The sequence below is a fragment of the Trachypithecus francoisi genome, unplaced genomic scaffold (assembly GCF_009764315.1).
Source record: "Trachypithecus francoisi isolate TF-2019V2 unplaced genomic scaffold, Tfra_2.0 Lachesis_group20, whole genome shotgun sequence".
NCBI classification, from domain to species: Eukaryota; Metazoa; Chordata; class Mammalia; order Primates; family Cercopithecidae; genus Trachypithecus; species Trachypithecus francoisi.
This window is the reverse complement of record NW_022681466.1, coordinates 21,344,550-21,367,018: the sequence shown is the minus strand read 5'-3', so window position 1 is coordinate 21,367,018 and position 22,469 is coordinate 21,344,550. Positions and strand designations below refer to the sequence as shown.

Below are 22,469 nucleotides of genomic sequence, written 5' to 3'. Positions count from 1 at the left end.
TGTCTCAAAAAACAAAACAAAACAAAACAAATATTTTAATATTTTGAAAAAGAAACATTAAAAATATATACTTCAATACTCATTTTTACGAAATGTTTTTTGTCCACATTTCAGTTCCTTAAGGGCAGCTCCCTGGTAGGTCAATTGTAGTGTTAAACAACTTGCTAGAGAAAAACTTATTTTTGCTTACCAAAGCCAAAAAGACTATGAGCCTTGCCAGTTCAATGGTCCGTCCATTCACAGCTTTACTAGCCATGAAAGTGAAACAGATGTTGTTTCCACTTAGCATTAGGAGACGTGCATTATTCTCTAGAAGCCACTCACGGGGAACCACTTTTATTAGAGGAAGAACAATTATTTAATGAGAAATCACACAACAGCTATAGTAAATACCATTAAGTACATGCAATATTTTATCACTTTATTGGAAATACAATTAGTGCCGAGGGAAATGCTAAAAAAAAATGCTCTAGTTTTCCAATTATGACATTCAGTTAGAGACACGTTATTGCCATGTCATGGAGACTCTTACAAATAAACTAATAATATAATCAAAGCAATTCTCCTACACATAGGTCAGCAGGCAAAGTGATCTAACCCTGTGCAAGGAAAGCATCCTTGTAAACTTTAGAATCTTAAAGGATTATGCAGGAATAGGAATAATTGTTTCACCTCTCCTTTACTTGCAGAAGAGGGCTTCTTACAGAACCTAGGAGGGTGTTTCTGAAAATTTACAACATGGGAGTAATTGAGCTAATTAAATGAAGAGGCTTTCAAATAATAATAATAATAATAAATGTTTATTTATAAAATTGGCAAGCAAAGGAAGGTAAGTTCATTATATGCATTCTTTTCAAACATAATGCCAAACTCTTTAAATATTTTAGAGCATTCAGTGATTTCCAACAGACACATCATTTGTTACAATTTTATAACTGCATTTTAACAATAAACTTCTATTATTCTATGTTAGTAAATATATATTTTTTACCTGATAGTTCATCTATAAGACTGATAACATCATCTGCTGTCCACTCTTTAGTGCTAGTGTCATATAGTAACTTAATGGCATTAGCCAAACCTTTCAGACTGAATTCATCTGTAGGTTCTTCTATCATTTTCTGCCAAACCACCTGTCCTGAATTGAAACAAAAACGAGGCTATGACAGAATAGTTGGCTTTGTGATAAAGACTTGTTCAAAAAGGAAAGTGAATTGCAGAATGGAATCCCATTACTTATACAAGCTACTTTCATTTTAACTTTCATAACAAGAAGTCAATTCTGGTAATAGTATAGATTTGAACACCTCTGGCCAGGTGTGGTGGCTCATGCCTGTAATCCCAGTATTTTAGGAGGCCGAGGTGGGAGGATCACTTGAGGTCGGGAGTTCGAGACCAGCTTGGTCAATATTGTGAAACCCTGTCTCTACTAAAAACATATAAATTAGCTGGGCATGGTGGTACATGCCTGTAGTCCCAGCTACTCAGGAGGCTGAGGCACAAGAATCGCTTGAACCCAGGAGGCAGAAGTTGCAGTGAGTGCAGATTGGGCCACTGAACTCCAGCCTGGGTGACAGAGCGAGACTGTCTAAAAAAAAAAATATATATATATATATATGTGTGTGTGTGTGTGTGTGTGTGTGTGTGTGTATGCTTCTTGGCCAGGCACAGAGGCTCATGCATGTAATTCTAGCACTTGGGGAGGCCAAGGTGGGACCCCAGGAGTTTGAGACCAACCTGGGTAATGAAGTGGGACCCTGCAGGAGATCGAGACCATCCTGGATAACACGGTGAAACCCCATCTTTACTAAAAATACAAAAAATTGGCCGGGCGTGGTGACTCACGCCTGTAATCCCAGCACTTTGGGAGGCTGAGGCGGGTGGATCACAAGGTCAGGAGATCGAGACCATTCTGGCTAACATGGTGAAACCCCATCTCTACTGAAAACACAAAAAATTAGCTGGGTGTGGTGGCGGGCGCCTGTAGTCCCAGCTACTCGGGAGGCTGAGGCAGGAGAATGGTGTGAACCCAGGAAGCGGAGGTCACAGTGAGCTGAGATTGAGATTGCGCCACTGCACTCCAGCTCAAACAGAGTGAGAGCGAGACTCCGTCTCAAAACAAAAAACAAAAAACAAAAAATTAGCTCGGCATGGTGGCACGCACCTGCAGTCCCAGCTGCTTGGGAGGCTGAGACAGGAGAATTGCTTGAACCCGGGAGGTGGAGTTTGCAGTGAGCCGTGATTGTACCACTGTGTGCATGTGTGCGTGCGTGCGTGTGCGTGTGTGTGTATAATATATGCTTCCTAAATATATATATGCTTCCTAAAGTAAAAATAATGAACCAGTTATGTTACACCCCTGAAAAATGGGTGCTCACCATCTTGAGGAGATATTGGCCCAAAGATGATATACAGTAATCTTGCCTGATTCACCATTGGCCATGGTTTTAATATTCGTGTCAACCAAAAAGCAGAATCACTTTGATGTGTCCAATGATCAAGGAGGACATTCCTACAGAAGAGTCTAATCCTTAACTCAAGTTTTCGGGCACTTCCTATGAAGACAAAAGAATTGTAAATCATTCTTTGTAGAAAGGCTGCTGTGCATATTGAATAGTGATCAAAGCAACTTATTAATCATTATGGTTAGTGATAGTAAACTAGGTTTCTAAACAGGAAGTAACCAAGAGATTATCTATTCTTAAACTCCCCTAACTTCATAATTTGTCTATCTACTTACTTTCTCTTACCTTCCAGATTTATAATCAATATTTTGAATAATGGATCAATCAATCAAAAGACATGCTTAAGCTTACCAGACTCTTGTACAATTTTGGATTTAAAAAGAAATAAATGCAGAGAAAGGTCAAAGACATACATCATTAATACACTTTGTACTGAAAGAGTCACTTCATTTTCCTCTATGAAAATTTTATGAACAGGTGCGGTGACTCACGCCTGTAATGCCAGCACTTTGTGAAGCTGAGGTAGGAGGATCACCTGAGGTCAGGAGTTCAAGACCAGCCTGGTCAATATGGCGAAACCCTGTCTCTACTAAAAATACAAAAAATTAGCCAGGTGGCAGTGGTGGCACATGCCTGTGATCCCAGCTACTCAGGAGGCTGAGACAGGGAGAATCACTTGAACTCAGGAGAGAGAGGCGGCAGTGAGCTGAGATCTCACCACTGCACTCCAGCCTGGGTGACAGGGCTAGACTTTGTCCCCCCAAAAAAGAAAATGTTATGTTGCTGTTGTTGATAGATATGGGGTCTTGCTCTGTTACCCAAGCTGGAGTTCAGTGGCATGATTGATCATAGCTCATTACAACCTTGAACTTCTGAGTGCAAGCAATCCTCCCACCTCAGCCTCCCTAGTAGCGGGGACCACAGGCTAATTTTTTGTAGTTACAGAGGTCTCACTATATTGCTCAGGCTGGTTTTGAACCCCTGGCCTCAAGAGATCTTCCCATCTTAGCCTCCCAAAGTGTTGAGATTACAAAGCATGAGTTACTACACTTGGCTACAAAAATTTTAGATTAACAGCCGGGCGCGGCAGCTCACGCTTGTAATACCAGCACTTTGGGAGGCCGAGGCAGGTGGATCACGAGGTCAGGAGATCGAGACCATCCTGGTTAACACGGTGAAACCCCGTCTTTACTAAAAATACAAAAACATTGGTCGGGTGTGGTGGCGGGTGCCTGTAGTCTCAGCTACCCGGGAGGCTGAAGCAGGAGAATGGGTGTGAACCCAGCAGGCAGAGTTTGCAGGGAGCCGAGATCACACCACTGCACTCTGGCCTGGGCAACAGAGCCAGAATCCATCTCAAAAAATTCAGATTAACATAGGACTACTTTTTCAAAAGCTTTATTGAGATATAAATCACATACCATACAATTTACCCATTTAAAGTGTGCAATTCAATGGTTTTTATACTCAGAGATATGTGCAGCCATCATCATAGTCAATTTTAGAACATTTTCATCGCTTCAAAAAGACATGCTGTTCTTTTTGCTATCATCTTGTTATCTCTCTGTCCTTTACCACCCCCAGCTCTAAGCAACCAATACTCTACTTTCCGTCTCCATGGATTTCCCTATTCTGGATTTTTTTCTTTTTCTCTTTTTTTTTTTGAGACAGAGTCTTGCTCCTCACCCAGGCTGGAGTGCAGTGGTGCGATCTCGGCTCACTGCAACCTCTGTCTCCCGGGTTCAAGCAACGCTCCTGTCTCAGCCTCCTGAGTACTGGGATCACAGGCGCTTCTCACCACGCCTGGATAATTTTTTGTATTTTTAGTAGACATGGGGTTCTGCCATGTTGGCCAGGCTGGTCTCGAACTCTTGACCTTAGGTGACCCACCTGCCTCGGCCTCCCAAAGTGCTGGGATTACAGGTGTGAGCCACCACACCCGGCCCCTATTCTGGATTTTTATATGAATGAAAACATATAGTATGTGGCATTTTGTGACTGGCTTATTTCACCTAATACAGTGTTTTCAAGGTTCATCCATGTTGTAGCATGTATCAGCACTTCATTCTTTTTTTTTTTCTTCAACTTTTATTTTAAGTTCAGGGGTACATGTGCAAGATATGCAGGATACACAGGTAAATGTGTACCATGGTAGTTTGCTGCACAGATCATCCCATCACCCAGATATTTATTTATTTATTTTTATTATACTTTTAAGTTTTGGGATACACGGGCAGAACGTGCAGGTTTGTTACATAGGTATGTGCCATGGTGGTTTGTGCCATGGGAGTTTGTGCCATGGTGGTTTGCTGCACTTATCAACCCGTCATCTACATTAGGTATTTCTCCTAATATTATCCCTCCCCTTGCCCCCATCCCTCCATCACCTAGATATTAAGTCCAGCATCCATTAGCTATTCTTCCTGATGTTCTCCCTCCCCCAACCCCCAGAGCACTTCATTCTTTTTAATGGCCAAATAATATTCTATGGTATGGATGTACTACTACATTTTGTTTATCTATTGACCCATTGATGGACATCTGAGATGTTTCCATCTTTTGGCTGCTATGAATAATGCTGCTATTAACATTCATGTAGGCCAAGCATGGTGGCTCACGCCTGTAATCCCAGCACTTTGGGAGGGTGAGACAGGCCCACTTGAGCCCAAGAGTTTGAGACCAGGCTGGACAACATGGTGAAATCCCATCTCTATAAAAAATACCAAAAAATTAGCTTGGCATAGTAGTATGTGCCTGTAGTCCCAGCTACTCGGGAGGCTGAGGTTGGAGGATTGCTTGAGCCCAGGAAGTGGAGGTTGCAGTGAGCTGAGATCGTACCTCTGCACTTCAGCCTGGGTGATAGAGCCAGACCCTGTCTCAAAACAAAACAAAACAATAACAACAAAACCATTCATGCACAAGTTTCTCGGTGGACATATGTTTTCATTTATCCTGGGGCTATATACCTAGAAGTGAAATTGATGTATCATTTATCCTGGGGCTATACACCTAGAAGTGAAATTGATGTATCATGTAACTCTATGTTTAATCATTTGAGAAACTGTCAGACTATTTTGCAAAGTGACTGCACCATTTTACATTCCCGCCAGCAATAGATGAGGATTGTTGTCACATTCTCACTAACACTTATTATCTAAATCGAACTTTCTGATTCTAGCCATCCTAACTGAATGTGAAATGGTATATACTATTTCTCTGCTTTTCTGAGACAGTGTCTCACTCCGTTGCCCATGCTAGAATGCTGTAGAGCAGTCATGGCTCACTGCAGCCTCAACTTTCAGGGGCTCAAGTGATCCTCCCACTTCAGCCTCCTGAGTAGCTGGGATTACAGGTGTGAGTCACCTTGCCCAGCCTATCACTGTTTTCTGTCGACAGCTTTATTGAAATATAATTTATATATCATACAATTCAACCATTTAAAGTGTGCAATTCAATGGTTTATAATATATTATCATTTTTTTATATTGTGGTAAAATATAAATCACATAAAATTTGCCATTCTAACCATTTGTAAGTATGCAATTCAGTGGCATCATTTATATTTACACTGTTGTTCAACCACCACACTGTCTATTTCCAAAAGTTTTTCATCACCTCAAACACAAACTCTGTAACCACTAAGCAGTAACTCCCCACTCCCTCCTGCCCTCAGCTCCTGGTAACCTCAAATCTACTTTCTGTCTCTATGAATTTGCCTGTTCTAGGTATCTTATGTAAGTAGAACCATATAATATTTGTCCTTGTGTTCCTGGCTTCTCTCACTTAGTACAATGTTTTCAAGGTTCATCCATGTTGCAGCATATACCACATTTTGTTTATCCATTCACTTGTTTTGTTTGTTTTGTTTTTTTTCTGAGACGGAGAGCCTCCTCTGTCACCCAGGCTGGAGTGCAGTGACTGGATCATGCCTGCCTACTTCTTTTTTTTTGTAGAGATGGGGATCTCGCTATGTCCCCCGTGCTAGTCTCTAACTCCTAGGCTCAAGTCATCCTCCCACCTTGGCCTCCTAAAGTGCTGAGATTATAAGCATGAGTCACTGCCCTCTGCCTGCCATGATTATTCATATACATGTCTCCTTCTGCACATTGTGGGAGTTTCTCAGAGTGAAACAGCTCGATATAAGGTTCCATAATTTAAAAATATGAAATATTTCTGGCATATAGAGAGGTTTACAGGATGCTATAATGAGCTCCTTTGTATCTACCAGCTAGCTTAACGAATAAAAGATCATCAATACAGTTGAAACCCTCTTTCTCCAATCTCATACTGCTTTTCTACCTCACTGTCTTATTCAGTATTTATCATTCCCTTACATTTCTTTGTCCTTTTGCTATATATGTATGCCACAATTTATTTTTATTTTTTTTGAAAAGGGGTCTCTGTTGCCCAGGCTGGAGGGCAGTGGCTTGATCTTGGCTCAGTACAGCCTCAATCTAGTGGGCTCAAGCTATCCTCCCACCTCAGCCTCCTGAGTAGCTGGGACTACAGGTACATGCCATCACGGCTGGCTAATTTTTTAAAATTTTTTTGTAGAGACGAGATCTTGCGGTCTTGCCCAGTCTGGTCTTGAACTCCTGGCCTCAAGCGATCTTTCTGCTTCGGCTTCCCAAAGTGTTGGGATTGCAGTTGTGAACCACGGCACCTGGCCCACTATTTATTTATTTATGGAGACAGGGTCTCACTCTGTTGCCCAGGCTGAGTGCAGTGGTGCGATCACAGCTCACTGCAGCCTCGACCTCCCAGGGTCAAGTGATCCTTTCACCTCAGCCTCCTGAGTAGCTGGGACCATAGGCACACACCACCATGCCCAGATAATTTTTTTTTTTTTGAGATGGAGTCTGGCTCTGTCGCCCAGGCTGGAGTGCAGTGGCGCGATCTCCGCTCACTGCAAGCTCCGCCTCCCAGGTTCACGCCATTCTCCTGCCTCAGCCTCCCGTGTAGCTGGGACTACAGGCGCCCGCCACCGCGCCCGGCTAATTTTTGTATTTTTAGTAGAGACGGGGTTTCACCGAGTTAGTCAGGATGGTCTCGATCTCCTGACCTTGTGATCCGCCCGTCTCGGCCTCCCAAAGTGCTGGGATTACAGGCGTGAGCCACTGCGCCCGGCCTCAGATAATTTTTTATTTTTTGTAGAGACAGGGTCTCACTATGTTGCCTAGGCTGCTCTTGAACTTCTGGACTCAAGTGATCCTCCCACCTTGGCTTCCCAAAGTGCTGGGATTTTAGGCATGAGCCACCACACCTGGCCAAAATTACTTTTAATTACATTTTTTTTTTTTTTTTTTGAGGTGGAGTCTCGCTCTGTCGCCTGGACTGGAGTGCAGTGGCCAGATCTCAGCTCACTGCAAGCTCCGCCTCCCGGGTTTACGCCATTCTCCTGCCTCAGCCTCCTGAGTAGCTGGGACTACAGGCGCCCGCCACCTCGCCCAGCTAGTTTTTGTATTTTTAGTAGAGACGGGGTTTCACTGTGTTAGCCAGGATGGTCTCGATCTCCTGACCTCGTGATCCGCCCGTCTCGGCCTCCCAAAGTGCTGGGATTACAGGCTTGAGCCACCGCGCCCGGCCTAATTACATTTTTAAAACTCTATTTTTTCTATTTTAATCTCTGTAAATTATATGCAAATTGTAGTTTTTTACCTGGTTTGCTGCAGACAGCCATTTGCATCTTGCGGCAGAGATTAGTCAGTTCGCATAAGAAATTATAAACGCGATGGCACTCAAGTTCATCCCAACCTGCTGTTAAGGTCTGAGGAAAATAAAATAAAGAAAACATTGCGGATACTCAGACTATCAAGTCAAACCATAAGTCACACCAGGCGTGGTGGCTCACTCCTGTAATTCCAACACTTTGGGAGGCCAAGGTGGGCGGATCACCTGTGGTCAGGAGTTTGAGACTAGCCTGGACAACATAGTAAAACCTTGTCTCTACTAAAAGTACAAAAATTAGCCAGGCATGGTGGCGGGCATGTGTAATCCCAGTTACTTGGGAGGCTGAGTCAGAATTGCTCGAACCTGGGAGGCGGAGCTTGCAGTGAGCTGAGATCATGCCATTGCACTCCAGCCTAGGTGACAAGAGCAAAGCTCTGTCACAAAAACAAACAAACAAACAAAACAGGCCAGGCGCAGTGGCTCACACTTGTAATCCCAGTACTTTGGGAGGCCAACGTGGCAGATCATGAGGTCAGGAGATTGAGACCATCCTGGCTAACATGGTGAAACCCTGTCCCTACTAAAAGTACAAAAAATTAGCTGGGCACAGTGGCACGCACCTGTAGTCCCAGCTACTTGGGAGGCTGAGACAGGAGAATCACTTGTTCCCGGAGGTGGAGGTTGCAGTGAGCCGAGATCATACCACTGCACTCCAACCTGGGCAACACAGTGAGACTCCCTATCAAACAAACAAACAAAAAACAACAACAAGAAGAACATAAGTCACTACTGCCTTATGAGTGTAACTGTTTTTAGCACATGATCAAGGTGATGTGCAACTTTACCCATTATGGAACTATCAAATTAATAACAAATTACATAAACAAAACTTGGAAAGCTCCAAAATTCAGTTTCTTTTTGGTTGGAAAGGAAGTATCTTTTCAGATAACTTTTTTTTTTTTTTTTGAGATGGAATCTCACTATGTTGCCCAGGCTGTAGTGCAACGGACAGAACTTTTTTATTTGTTTGTTTGAGAAGGTTTAAATGGTACTGAATGCTGAACTTTGACAACGTGAGGCAAATAACCAAAACCCTGAACACAGTTTAGATATCTGACTTACAACCATGCTATGGCTTTAAGACTAGAGTAGAATCCCTTTGACACCCGCAGTTGTCATTTATGATATTGCTTATAAATGAGAATGATCCAATTTCAACGTGACAATTCTGAGCATTTATTTATGACTTTTTTTTCAGAGATGGGGTTTTACTATGTTGGCCAGGCTGGTCTTGAACTCCTGACCTCAGGTGATTGGCCCGCCTCAGACTCCCAAAGCGCTGGAATTACAGGTGTGAGCAACTGTGCCTGGCTATTTATGACTTTTGAATGTCAACAACCAAAAATCTTTTATTGGCTGGGCACAGTGACTCACGCCTGTAATCCTAGCACTTTGGGAGGCCGAGGCAAGTGGATTACTTGAGGTCAGGAGTTTGAAACCAGCCTGGCCAACATGATGAAACCCTGTCTCTACTAAAAACACATACACACACACACACACACATACACACACACACACAATAGCTAGGTGTGGTGGCAGGCCCCTGTAATCCCAGCTACTTGGGAGGCTGAGGACGGAGAATCACTTGAACCCAGGAGGCCGAGGTTGCAGTGAGCTGAAATTGTGTCACTGCACTCCGGCCTGGGCGACAGAGCGAGACTCTGTCTCAAAAAAGAAAAAAAAAATTAATCTGGCTGGTCGTGGTGGCTAATGTCTGCAATCCCAGCACTTTGGGAGGCTGAGGCGGGAGGATCACCTGAAGTCAGGAGTTTGAGACCAGCCTGACCAACATGGCGAAACCTTGTCTCTACTAAAAATAAAAAAATTAGCTGGGTGTGGTAGCGCATACCTGTAATCCCAGCTACTCGGGAGGCTGAGGCAGGAGAATTGCTTGAACCTGGGAGGCGGAGGCTGCAGTGAGCCAAGATCGTGCTACTGCACTCCAGCCTGGGTGACAGAGCGAGACTCTGCCTCAAAAATAAATAAATAAATGATTAATTAAAATTAATCTTATTCCCTGTGGAAGGACATACAAGAAACTGATAACTGATTACTTCTGGTGAAGAGAACTCAGTGGACAACGAGAGAGACTAACTTTTTACTTTATACATTGTGTACCATTGTAAATGTACATAAATATATACATATGTATTACATGTCCCAAAGAAAGAAACAAGTAAAAAACAAAATTAAATAAGAAAAATCTGTCTTGGAAGAGGATTAGTAGGAGGGCTTAGACCCCTGGAATCTGGGTGAGTACAAGTTGGTGGCTGGTAGGCTGAGCACAGCAAGATTCTTACGGGTGCAGTGCCTGCCTCACAAGGTTGTTGTAAATGTAAATTAGTCAATACATGTTGTTGGGTGTGGTGGCTCACACCTGTAATCTCATTACTTTGGGAGGCAGAGGTGGGTGGATTGCTTGAGGTCAGGAGTTCGAGACCAGCCTGACCAACATGGTAAAACCCTGTCTCTACTAAAAATACAAACAAATAATTAGCCAGGCATGGTGGCGGGCGCCTGTAATCCCAGCTACTCAGGAGGCTGAGGCAGGAGAATCACTTGAACCTGAGAGGCGGAGGTTGCAGTGAGCTGAGATCATGCCATTGTACTCCAGTCTTGGTGACAGAGTAAGACTCCATCTCAAAAAAATAAATAAATAAATAAATAAATTAATCAACACATGTAAACTACTTAGAACAGTGTTTGGCACATAGTAAGCTGAGTAAACGCTAATTATTATCTTCTTTGTTTACAATATAAAAGATCAGTCAAAATGTTCTTGAATTGATACAACTGATTATTAATATCACACCTTAACTAGCCCAAGACTAAACTCATTATATAGATAGATATAGACACACGCATGCACACACACCACTCCATATTTCTAATCTTTACAACTAGTAGAAACTTTGAGGACACCAATTCTTCAGGAGGAGTAACCTTCATTCAGCATATAGAATGGTTTGGGGGATAAATAAATGTCAAACATTTTTGACCACTGAGAAATTCAAAACAAAAATCTGAGATAGCAAACATTATTAGATTAATACATTCTCAAATCTTTATTTTATTTTGCTCTTTTTAAGATTATAATAATTTTATTAACCTATGAAAAGAGAGACTGGATATTCTATTTGTTAGCAGTTCCAAAGGTATCCCTTTTCTTCTCTGATTAAAAAAAATGTACCTGTAAAAACATGCCGTAACATGTTAATCCTAAACACTGCATAGGAGCTGCACAGCCATTGAATTTAAAGCAGGAAACCTATGAAGAGAACAATGTTAATACCTTCTTGTCGGTGATACTATAGTTTGACAATGGTGGAACAATGGTTTGACATTCAAATTTGATGGAAATAAGCAAAAAATTTTTCAGCACCTATTCTGATCAGCATTATGTTTCATAGGTGGGGATTATAATAGTAGTATAAAAGTCTCAGCCAGGCGCAGTGTCTGACGCCTGTAATCCCAGCACTTTGGGAGGCCGAGGCGGGCAGATCATGAGGTCAGGGGATCGAGACCATCCTGGCTAACACGGTGAAACCCCGTCTCTACTAAAAATACACAAAAAATAGCCGGGCGTGGTGGCAGGCGCCTGTAGTCCCAGCTACTCCGGAGGCTGAGGCAGGAGAATGGCATGAACCCTGGAGGCGGAGCTGGCAGTGAGCCGAGACAGCGCCATGGCACTCCAGCCTGGTGACAGAGCGAGACTCCGTCTTAAAAAAAAAAAAAAAAAAAAAGACTCTACTCTCCAGGAAGTTCACCATTTATTTAATAATAACAATAATTTTTTATTTTTATTTTTTATGATGGAGTCTTGCTCTGTCACCCAGGCTGGAGTGCAGTGGCATGATTTTCGGCTCACTGAAGCCTCCGCCCCTTGGGTTCAAGCGATTCTCATGCCTTAGCCTCCCAAGTAGCTGGAATTACAGACACCTCCAGGCCTGGCTAATTTTTGTACTTTTAGTAGAGATGGGGTTTCACCATGTTGGCCAGGCTGGTCTTGAACTCCTGACTTCAGGTGATCCACCTGCCTCAGCCTTCCAAAGTGCTAGGATTACAGGTGTGAGCCACCATGCCCTGCAAAAGGTTTTGTACAAGAAGTTATGAGGCTGGGCGCTGTGGCTGATGCCTATAATACCAGAATACTTTGGGAGGCTGAGGTGGGTGGATCACTTGAGGTCAGGAATTTGAGACCAGCCTGACCAATATGGAGAAACCCTGTCTCTACTAAAAATACAAAAATTAGTTGGGCGTGGTGACAGGTGCCTGTAGTCCCAGCTACTTGGGAGGCTGAGACAAGAGGATTGCTTGAACCCGGAAGGCAGAGGTTGCAGTGAGCCAAGATCGTGCCACTGCACTCCAGCCTGGGTGACAGGGTGAGACTACATCTCAAAAAAAAAGAAAGAAAGTTATGTTGGCCAGGCGTGGTGGCTCACGCCTGTAATCCCAGCACTTTGGGAGGCCAAGGCGTGGATCACCAGGTCAGGAAATCGAGACCATTCTAACACAGTGAAACCCCGCCTCTACTAAAAATACAAAAAATTGGCTGGGTGCTGTGGCTCACGCCTGTAATCCCAGCACTTTGGGAGGCCGAGGTGGGCAGACCACGAGGTCAGGAGTTCGAGATCAGCCTGACCAACACGGTGAAACTCTGTCTCTACTAAAAATACAAAAATTAACTGGGCATGGGGGCACATGCCTATAATCCCAGCTACTTGGGATGCTGAGGCAGGAGAATCACTTGAACCTGGGAGGCAGAGGTTGCAGTGAGCTGAGATCGTGCCACTGCACTCCAGCCTGGGCAGCAGAGCGAGACTCCATCTCCAAAAAAAAAAAAAAAAAAAAAATTAGCCAGGCGTGGTGGCACACGCCTGTAATCCCAGCTACTCGGGAGGCCAAGGCAGGAGAACTGCTTGAACCTAAGAGGCGGAGGTTGCAGTGAGTCATGATAGTGCCACTGCACTCCAGCCTAGGCGACAGAGTGAGACTCTGTCTCAAGAAAAAAAAAAAAAAAACATATTTATGAATGTGATGCTTTGGGAAGAGTAATCTTGATTCAGCATACAGAATGGTTTGGGGAGTAATGAATTGGATGACAGAAAGGTCATCTGGGAAACTGCAATAATAATACAGACCAGAACTCAATGTAAATGCTGACACGAAAAAGTTGGCAAGGCAAGGTGGCTCATGCTTGTAATCCCAGCACTTTGGGAGGCCAAGGTGGGCAGATCGTCTGAGGTCAGGAGTTCAAGACCAGACTGTTCAACAGGACAAAACCCCGTCTCTACTAAAAGTACAAAAATTAGCCAGGCATGGTGGTGGGTGACTGTAATCCCAGCTATTCTGGAGGCTGAGGCAGGAGAATAGCTTGAACCCAGGAGGTGGAGGTTGCAGTGAGCCGAGATCACGCCGCTGCACTCCAGTCTGGGTGACAAGAGCGAGACTCTGTCTCAACAAAAAAAAAAAAAAAAAAAGAAAAAAGAAAAAGTCAGTGTGTCAGAAAGAGTAGATACCACTGAGTGTTGAACTGAACCATCAGAGTTGGATGTATGCTTGGATTTGTATATGAAAGTCTTTTTTTTGTTGTTGTTGAGACGGAGTCTTGCTCTGTCGCCCAGGCTGGAGTGCAGTGGCCGGATCTCAGCTCACTGCAAGCTCCGCCTCCCGGGTTTACGCCATTCTCCTGCCTCAGCCTCCCGAGTAGCTGGGACTACAGGCGCCCGCCACCTCGCCCGGCTAGTTTTTTGTATTTTTAGTAGAGACGGGGTTTCACTGTGTTCGCCAGGATGGTCTCGATCTCCTGACCTCGTGATCCGCCCGTCTCGGCCTCCCAAAGTGCTGGGATTACAGGCTTGAGCCACCGCGCCCGGCCTGTATATGAAAGTCTTATAAAGAGACTATGCCCAAACATATTGATACACATTTCCAAGTCTATTATCATAAAATGTTTGTTGTTTTATATATTAAAAACACTTTCCTATGTTTCTATACATTTAAACAATAAAATTTCAACATTCAGAAATTATTTCACTTTAATACAATATCTAAATCTCTACTTTAAAACTTCCTTAGGATTTGTAGGTGGTGCAAAATACACTTTATACTCTGAGAAACCTAATAAACTTGAATGATGTGCTTAGTTATATATGAAAATGGTTTTATAAGTGAAAGACTACTACATTTTGACATTATATAATCTCTAAGTACTTGGTAAAGTATTAGACTATCATAAATCAATTTTTTTTTTTTTTCCTTTTTGTGGAGAACGGGGTCTCGCTGTATACCCAGGCAGGTCTCGAACTCCTGGGCTCAAGCTATCCTCCCGCCTCTGCCTCCCTGAGAGCTGGGATTACAGGCGTGAGCCACCGCGCCCGGCCATAAATCAATTTTTTAGTGCTAATTCATGAAATTCTACTAATACAGAGTAAAATGAGCATGAGATAATAATATAATATCTTTACTGGAAATCAAGATTGTAAACTAATTTAGAAGTATGATCTTACTTCTGTGAGTATCTTGTGAATGTACTTTAGCCTTTCCTTGGTGGGTAGCAGCAATGTGCATCTTTTAAACAGTAGACCTAAGAAAGTAAAGAGACGTAAGAAAAAATGACAACAATACAATTAAGAATATCAATAGAGCACAGAATAATGTTTCCTGAAAGTCAAGTATGGTATATCACAGTGGACTATGAGTTGATACGGTTTTTAAGAGAAAGTTTGAGAGGAAGGGTGCAAAACACTTTCCATTTATGGTATTTAACAAGTGACTCTGATGCTCATCTAAGAGGCCTTGGCATAAAATCTTGCAAAAAATTGTTACATTGCTTCTATAGGACACACAGAAAAATACATAGAGTATAAAAGATACAATAATAAAGACACGCTAGAGAAATTTTATTTTGCCTTTATTCCATAGAAAACAGATTTCAGCATCTCTTGACATTAACCTCGTATCCATATCCACAAAGGAAAATGTTTTAAGAGTTGTTAATCTAAAACATGGAAAGAATGAGAAAACAGATTTTTTTTTTTGAGACAAGGTCACCCAGGCTGAAGTACAGTGGCATGCCATCATGACTTACTGCAGTCTTGATCTTCTGGGCTCAAGTGATCCTCCCACTTCAGCCTCCCAATAACTAGGACCACAGGCATGTGCCACCAAGCCCAGCTAATTTTATTTTTCTTGATACAGGATCTCGCTCTGTCGCCAGGATGAAGTGCAGTGGCGCGATCTCTGCTTACTGCAACCTCCACCTCCTGGGTTCAAGTGATTATTCTGCCTCAGTCTCCTGAGTAGCTGGGACTACAAGTGCACACCGCCATGCCCAGCTCATTTATGTATTTTTAGAGACGAGGTTTCACCATGTTGGCCAGGATGGTCTCGATGTCTTGACCTCATGATCTGCCTGCCTCAGCCTCCCAAAGTGCTGGGATTACAGGTGTGAGCCACCGTGCCCAGCCCAAGCCCAGCTAATTTTTTAAAAAACATTTTTTTCGTAGAGACGGGGTCTTGCTTTGTTGCCCAGGCTGGTCTTGAATTCCTGGGCTCAAGTAATCCTTCTACCTTGGCCTCACAAAAAGCACTGGGATTAAATTGCATTGGGCTGAGAAAACAGGTTTTGTATCCCTCTCTCCAAATACAAAAATTAAAGTCATAAGCACTTCAGAGGCTAGATTTTTTCTTTTTTTCCACAGAAAGTATCCAGTTAGGATGAAATATCCACTTATTCCTTCTAAGATATCCTTTTATGGGACTTGCATGCTAAGAATGTATAGGATTTTGTGTACAGATACTTTAAAAAGAAAAAAAACCTCAATTTCTCAGTGAGATAGGTAACGTGAGCTACAGTGACAGGAAGTGTATGATTTGTTTCCTCTAACTTTAAACGTTCTATTTTCCTAAAATGGTAATACATTGTTAATATTCCTATGAGGGCAAATGTCCTCAAACTAAATAAAAGATATATGGTAGAAAAATATATACCTGAACCTCATGACGTTTTTCTGCTTTCATCTTCTCTGTATTTACTTTTTTACATAAGATTATAATTACTTTACATAATTCTGAAGAATCTATAGAAATCTAACTTATTTTTAGAAGTTGCTATGTTTGAGTAACACATGAACAGAATTGAGTTTTAAACACAAACCCTCGACCGGGCGCGGTGGCTCAAGCCTGCAATTCCAGCACTTTGGGAGGCCGAGACGGGTGGATCGCGAGGTCAGGAGATCGAGACCAACCTAGCTAACACGGCGAAACCCCGTCTCTACTAAAAAATACAAAAAACTAGCCGGACGACTTGGCGGGCGCCTGTAGTCCCAGCTACTTGGGAGGCTGAGGCAGGAGAATGGCGTAAACCTGGGAGGCGGAGCTTGCAGTGAGCTGAGATCCGGCCACTGCACTCCAGCCTGGGCGACAGAGCGAGACTCCGTCTCAAAAAAAAAAAAAAAAAAAAAATGAACTCTCTTTATTTTTGTATATAAGACATTTTTCATACTTGACAACTAAGGGAAAAGGAAAAAAAACATTTTTCAGTGTTTAGTTTTTAAGCTGAGTTCTTTCCCTTTCATGCTTTGGTATCCAATTTCACAGCATATCATAACTAAGGAATTCTAGGCATTAATTCTCAGAATTCTACTCCTGGGCACAATTTATCCTCCTGCCTCAGCCTCCTGAGTATCTGGGACTACAGGCACGTGTGACTGCATCCAGCCTTATTTTGGTATGCTGATTGCCTAATATAAAACTCCTATTTTTAAGGATCAGAACTTACCATAAAATCCAATACTGGCTGTTTAAAAAAAAAAAACAAAACAAAAGAAAACCACAGGTGCTCTGCTAGACCCTTTAGAGACTAACTTTTTCAAAGTTCTTCCCTAAATAGAGTCAGATGTAATGTTCTTTCTACATTGGCCATCTGCTCTGTTTTTTTATTTTTTATTTATTTATTATTATTATTATTATTATTATTATTATTATTATTATTATTTTTTTTTTTTGAGACGGAGTCTCGCTCTTCCGCCCAGGCTGGAGTCCAGTGGCCGGATCTCAGCTCACTGCAAGCTCCGCCTCCCGGGTTCACGCCATTCTCCTGCCTCAGCCTCCCGAGGAGCTGGGACTACAGGCGCCCGCCACCTCGCCCGGCTAGTTTTTTGTATTTTTTAGTAGAGACGGGGTTTCACCGTGTTAGCCAGGATGGTCTCGATCTCCTGACCTTGTGATCCGCCCGCCTCGGCCTCCCAAAGTGCTGGGATTACAGGCTTGAGCCACCGCGCCCGGCCTATTATTATTATTATACTTTAAGTTCTAGGGTACATGTGCATAAGGTGCAGGTTTGTTACATATGCATACTTGTGCCATGTTGGTGTGCTGCACCCATCAACTCGTCAGCACCCATCAACTCGTCATTTACATCAGGTATAACTCCCAATGCAATCCCTCCCCCTTCCCCCCTCCCCATGATAGGCCCCGGTGTGTGATGCTCCCCTTCCTGAGTCCAAGTGATCTCATTGTTCAGTTCCCACCTATGAGTGAGAACATGCGGCGTTTGGTTTTCTATTCTTGTGATAGTGCTCTGTTTTACATGAAGAAGCAAATTAAAACTTACAATTGGCTGAGTACGGTGGCTCACACCTGTAATCCCAGCACTTTGGGAGGCTGAGGAGGGCAGATCACTTGAGGACAGAGTTCGAGACCAGCCTGGTCAACATAGTGAAACCCTGTCTCTACTAATACAAAAATTAGCTAGGCATGGTGGTGCATGCCTGTAATCCCAGTTACTGGAGATGCTGAGGCACAAGAATCACTTGAACCCAGGAGGCGGAGGTTGCAGTGAGCCAAGGTTGTGCCACTGCACTCCAGTCTAAGTGACAGAGTGAGACTGCCTCAAAAAAAAAAAAAAATTCTTCAAAGCATTGTGTGTGTGTGTGTGTGTGTGTGTGTGTGTATGAATATGAGACAGGGTCTCACTCTGTTGCCAAGGCCGGAATGCATTTTCAAAATCGACTCGGCCGGGCGCGGTGGCTCAAGCCTGTAATCGCAGCACTTTGGGAGGCCGAGATGGGCGGATCACAAGGTCAGGAGATCGAGACCATCCTGGCTAACCCAGTGAAACCCCGTCTCTACTAAAAAATACAAAAAACTAGCCGGGCGAGGTGGCGGGTGCCTGTAGTCCCAGCTACCCAGGAGGCTGAGGCAGGAGAATGGCGTAAACCCGGGAGGCGGAGCTTGCAGTGAGCTGAGATCCGGCCACTGCACTCCAGCCTGGGCGACAGAGCGAGACTCCGTCTCAAAAAAACAAAAAAACAAAAAAAAAAAAAACAAAATCGACTCACTGCAGCTTCGACCTTTGGGGCTCAAGTAATCCTCCCACCTCAGCCTCCTGAGTAGCTGGGACAACAGGTTTTGTCCTCTAATTTGTTTCCTCTAACTTTAAACGTTCTATTTTCCTAAAATGGCAATACATTGTTAACATTCCTATGAGGGCAAATGTCCTCAAACTAAAAATAAGATTTATGATAAGAAAATATATACCTGGGCCGGGTGCGGTGGCTCAAGCCTGTAATCCCAGCACTTTGGGAGGCTGAGACGGGCGGATCACGAGGTCAGGAGATCGAGACCATCCTGGCTAACACGGTGAAACCCCGTCTCTACTAAAAAATACAAAAAAAACTAGCCAGGCGAGGTGGCGGGCGCCTGTAGTCCCAGCTACTCGGGAGGCTGAGGCAGGAGAATGGTGTAAACTCGGGAGGCGGAGCTTGCAGTGAGCTGAGATCCGGCCACTGCACTCCAGCCTGGGCAACAGAGCGAGACTCCGTCTCAAAAAAAAAAAAAAAAAAAAAAAAAGAAAATATATACCTGAATCTCATGACTTTTCAGCTTTCAGCTGGGCCGCCATGCCCAGATAATTTTTTAATTTTTTGTAGAAATGGGATCTCCCTATGTTGCCCAGGCTGGTCTTGAACTCCTGGGCTCAAGCGATCCTCCCACCTTGGCTTCCCAAAGTGCTGGGATTACAGGCATGAGCCACTGAGCCCGGCCCAAAGCACAGCATTCTGAAAATCTTATTTTAATGTCTGAAAATAAGCTGGATACAGTCACACATGCCTGTAGTTTCAGATACTCAGGAGACTGAGGCAGGAGGATCGATTGTGCCCAGGAGTACAGGCCAGCCTGGGCAACACTGCAAGATTCCATCTCAAAAAAAAAAATGGTGAAAACAATAACAGATCAGGTAAGAATGACAACATGAGAAAATGGTAAGTATATCAAACATTTACTTAAAGAATTAGTCATAAATGAAGTGTTTGCATCAAAATTAAATAGAAAGTTGAAATCATTACATGAATAAAACCATTTTAAAAAGCTATTAAGATCAATACATATTTGTACTTTTTAATGAATTACACATGTAATCATCTTAGTGTTTTTGTTAGTTTAAGCAATTGAGACTTGATCAGGGAGAAATATTTCTTTCAGATCAAAACCAAAGTATAAGCTCTACCGTATTACCCAGGTACCACTTCCTCTACAACTAATGATGAACTAAAAATAATTCTTTTTCTTTTTTTTTTTTTTTGAGTTGGAGTCTCGCTTTGTCACCTAGGCTGGAGTGCAGTGGCGTGACCTCAGCTCACTGCAACCTCCATTTCCTGGGTTCAAGCAATTGTCCTGCCTCAGCGTCCTAAGTAGCTGGGACTATAGGCATGTGCCACCATGCCCAGCTAATTTTTGTATCTTTAGTAGAGACAGGGTTTCGCCATGTTGGCCAGAGTAGTCTTGAACTCCTGACCTCAGGTGATCTGCCGGCCTTGGCCTCTCAAAGTTCTGGGAATACAGGTGTGAGCCACTGTGGCCAGCTGAAAAATTACATTTATAATGAGAAGTAGGAAAAAGTAGTTTCCATATTCTGTTACAGGCTTTAGTAAGCCTAATCATAAATACTGAAACCAACGACACTGTAATCAGATCACATTCTTTTCTATCATTTGGTCTTATTCAAATACACAGGTAATCATCAAATACATTTTGATGTATTTACATATCCACACACTCTTATTATCTTAAATCTAAGCATCCTTGGACTACTAAAAGGCAGTATTCACTTAACTTACTGTTACGCCTTTATTTAAATCACACCATCTTGATATTTGGTTTTATTGCCATGCTTTGATGAATTATAAAGTGGTTTCATAATTAAATCGGTGTTATTAGTCAAGTCAAAACTAGAATTTTACTTCAGCACTCTCAGGGACAATGAAATCAATGAATGGAGTAAAAAACATAAATGATTATAAATTAAGGAAGAAAGATTATACAGAATTTGCTTTGATAAGGTCAGTTTAATTATAGCTTAATGACTTACTAAATGTACTTAAAAAACCACAGTTTCTGGTGAGAGGATAAATAATCTTCCATAATAATGTGTTTAAATTTCTATTTTTAAGGACTAGATTATGGTTGAAAGGGAAAAGAGGTAAAGAGATAAAACTCATTCGATCTACAGGAAGTGACACATAGAAAATACATCAATTTCCTAAACTAATAAGCCACTAGACGTTAAGCATAGGTGACGCTGTATCTATATGAAATCACAAGAATTGACACTTTACATCAAAATGCATTTTCTCACCTTTAAAGATAACTGGTTAAGGGAGTGTTCTCACACTAAAGAATAAAAGCGTCATAGAAACAGGCACATTTTGGAATATATTCCATTTCCTACTGGCCTTACAGAATTGTATACTAAGTTTCTCTTAATTAAGCACAGTTCTTTACTTGTTGCAATTCTCATTACATAAGTTACCTAGAGATCTGTAGTGCTCCAGTATAGCAGAGTCTTGTCTCCTGTCAGGCAGTTCAAGGTTATGAAAGTCCTGTAGTAAAAGTCTTTTGCTTCCTGATGAGGTTGAGAGATAATTAATAATGTGTTGGCTGACTGTTTTGGACACCATGCTTAGCATGCTGATATCCTTCACTACCAAAAAGAAATATATATGTGTATGTATCAATGGCTTAAATGCAAGAACATCACTATTAACACAGTCTATTAACTTATAGGTTAACTAAATCATCATCACTATCACCATCATCATCTCATTGGGAAAAAAGGGAAAAATCTTAAAATTGTTTCAAATCCAGTTCTCAATGAATTAGAAACATGTTTGGATTTACCAATCAAGGTACTATGTCATAATTACAGGCACGTTTTCAAGAGTTTAAGCATTGCTGTGTTCAAAGGAAGATTTAAAAAATTAACAGGGCTAGGCGCGTGACTCACGCCTGTAATCTCAGCACTTTGGGAGGCCAAGGCAGGCGGATCACCTGAGGTCGGGAGTTCGAGACCAGACTGACCAACATGGGGAAACTCTGTTTCTACCAAAAATACAAAATTAGCCAGGCATGATGGCGCATGCCAGCTACTCGGGAGGCTGAGGCAGGAGAATAGCTTGAACCTGGGAAGTGGAGGTTGTGGTGAGCTGAGATTACACCATTGCACTCCAGCCTGGGCAACAAGAGCAAAACTCCATCTCAAAATAATAATAATAATAATAACAAGTATTGTGCTTTCTCATTGTACTCCTTATCTGACAATAATGAAACTTTAGAAAATAAACACTTAACATGAATGTCATTAACATTTTAGCATGGCCCATGATGACAAACTAGTTCTTGGGAAAAATTAAAATAGTCTAGTGTCTTTTGTAGGCTATTCATAAGTTCCCAAACCTTACCTGACAAATATTTTAAAATTATCTGGAATATTTCCAATGGTAAGGCTTTAAAATATCCAAATGTTGATATGGGTTGAAAGCCTGAGCCAAGGGTCTTGGAATAACAGCTGGTTTGACGATTACTACGTCTAAGTTTCTGGTTGGGAATCAAAGTGAAATTGGTATTTATTCTGGATGCCATTCTTCTTCTTGTCTCATAAATTTATCCTGGTCAGAAAAACAAAGTACAAGAGACAAGAAAGAAAGGAAATTAAAGCAAGGAAGAGTTTTTTTTTTTTTTTTTTTTTTAACAAAGAGGTTGATAGTATGATATGCAATAGCTGTTTCTCCGTATTTACAAAAGATTTTTGTTTTGTTTTTTTTTGAGACAGAGTCTTGCTCTGTTGCCCAGGCTGGAGTGCAATGGCGTAATCTCAGCTCGCTGCAACCTCCGCCTCCTGGGTTCAAGTGGTTCTTCTGCCTCAGCCTCTTGAGCAGTTGGGATTACAGTCAAGCGCCACCAAGCCCAGCTAATTTTGTATTTTTAGTAGAG

General features: G+C 42.4%; 1 protein-coding gene across 1 annotated transcript in view; it reads right to left on the bottom strand.

Annotated features, from left to right (window-relative positions):
* Positions 1-22,183, bottom strand: part of FBXO47 (F-box protein 47) — a 28,297-nt gene extending 6,114 nt beyond the window's left edge. The window contains exons 1-8 of the mRNA XM_033183227.1: positions 21,938-22,183; positions 21,010-21,180; positions 14,705-14,781; positions 11,386-11,463; positions 8,124-8,232; positions 2,379-2,555; positions 992-1,138; positions 191-333 (exon numbers count right to left, since the gene is read on the bottom strand). Coding sequence (XP_033039118.1) covers positions 191-333; positions 992-1,138; positions 2,379-2,555; positions 8,124-8,232; positions 11,386-11,463; positions 14,705-14,781; positions 21,010-21,180; positions 21,938-22,118 — 1,083 coding nt within the window. The 5' untranslated portion in view covers positions 22,119-22,183. The remainder of the gene's footprint in view (positions 1-190; positions 334-991; positions 1,139-2,378; positions 2,556-8,123; positions 8,233-11,385; positions 11,464-14,704; positions 14,782-21,009; positions 21,181-21,937) is intronic.
* Positions 22,184-22,469: the final 286 nt, after the last annotated feature.